Consider the following 836-nt stretch of genomic DNA (forward strand, 5'->3'; position numbering starts at 1 on the left):
GCTGATGAACAGGGCGTGGTAGGCACGCGCGCAGATGACGCGCACCTTGAGCTGGTGCTCGGGCACCCAGCCCACGTAGCCGTCGACCACGTAGAGGCGCTCCCTCGTGTTCAGGTAATCGATGGCGCGCTCACTAATGGCGGCCTAACCGTCAGCCATAGCACAGGGCACGAGCGCTTTGCAGAGAAGAAGGTGAAGAAGAAGAAGGAGGTGTGCAGCGGTACCGGTTGATCATGAACGAGTGGTCGCTGAGCGGGAAGTTGATGGGACCCCACCAGACGTCCTTCTCCGACGTGGGCTCCTTGACGATGCGCTTGTCCTGCGGGCAGCGGCCGGTGTGCTTGCCGGACTTACACACGAGGGCGCCGGTCGAGGTCACCGCCGTGCCGCTTTCGTGCTTGAGGGCCAGCTCGTAGAGCTTCGGCACACTGTTGATGGGTCACACCACCCGGGGTCAGTTGAAGAAGAACTGCAAAACTTTTATTTTTCTTTATTTGTACAAAACCAGCTTATTTGTGGTAAAGATGAGATAATAGATCGATTAAAAATACAGATTAAAAACTGAGCAAGCGGGTCTACGAGGGGTCGGGAGGCCGGAGAGAGGTACCTGGGGTTGCGAATGATGTTGTGGATGTGAATGCCGGTGTACTCGAGGCTCACGCTTTCGAGTTCCTCGTCGTGAACCTGGTGCCACTCCTTGGCCGACAGGCGCGGGCGGACCTCGCCCGAGGCGAAGGGCTTGAGGTGGGCCGTGAGCTGACTCTCGAACCGAGGCGTGGACTTGGGGGAAGTTGACAGTTTATCCATCTGTTGTATTGATTTGAATCAAAACGCAC

At 57.1% G+C, this 836-nt stretch overlaps 1 protein-coding gene across 1 annotated transcript in view; it reads right to left on the reverse strand.

Annotated features, from left to right (window-relative positions):
* ACA1_085290 (phosphoenolpyruvate carboxykinase) overlaps positions 1-807 on the reverse strand; it is a gene marked incomplete at both ends in the record, with an annotated part of 2,970 nt that extends 2,163 nt beyond the window's left edge. The window contains 3 exons of the mRNA XM_004358207.1: positions 46-133; positions 225-428; positions 608-807. Coding sequence (XP_004358264.1) covers positions 46-133; positions 225-428; positions 608-807 — 492 coding nt within the window. The remainder of the gene's footprint in view (positions 1-45; positions 134-224; positions 429-607) is intronic.
* Positions 808-836: the final 29 nt, after the last annotated feature.

The sequence above is a fragment of the Acanthamoeba castellanii genome, assembly GCF_000313135.1.
Source record: "Acanthamoeba castellanii str. Neff unplaced genomic scaffold scf7180000084632, whole genome shotgun sequence".
Taxonomy (NCBI): domain Eukaryota; phylum Discosea; order Longamoebia; family Acanthamoebidae; genus Acanthamoeba; species Acanthamoeba castellanii.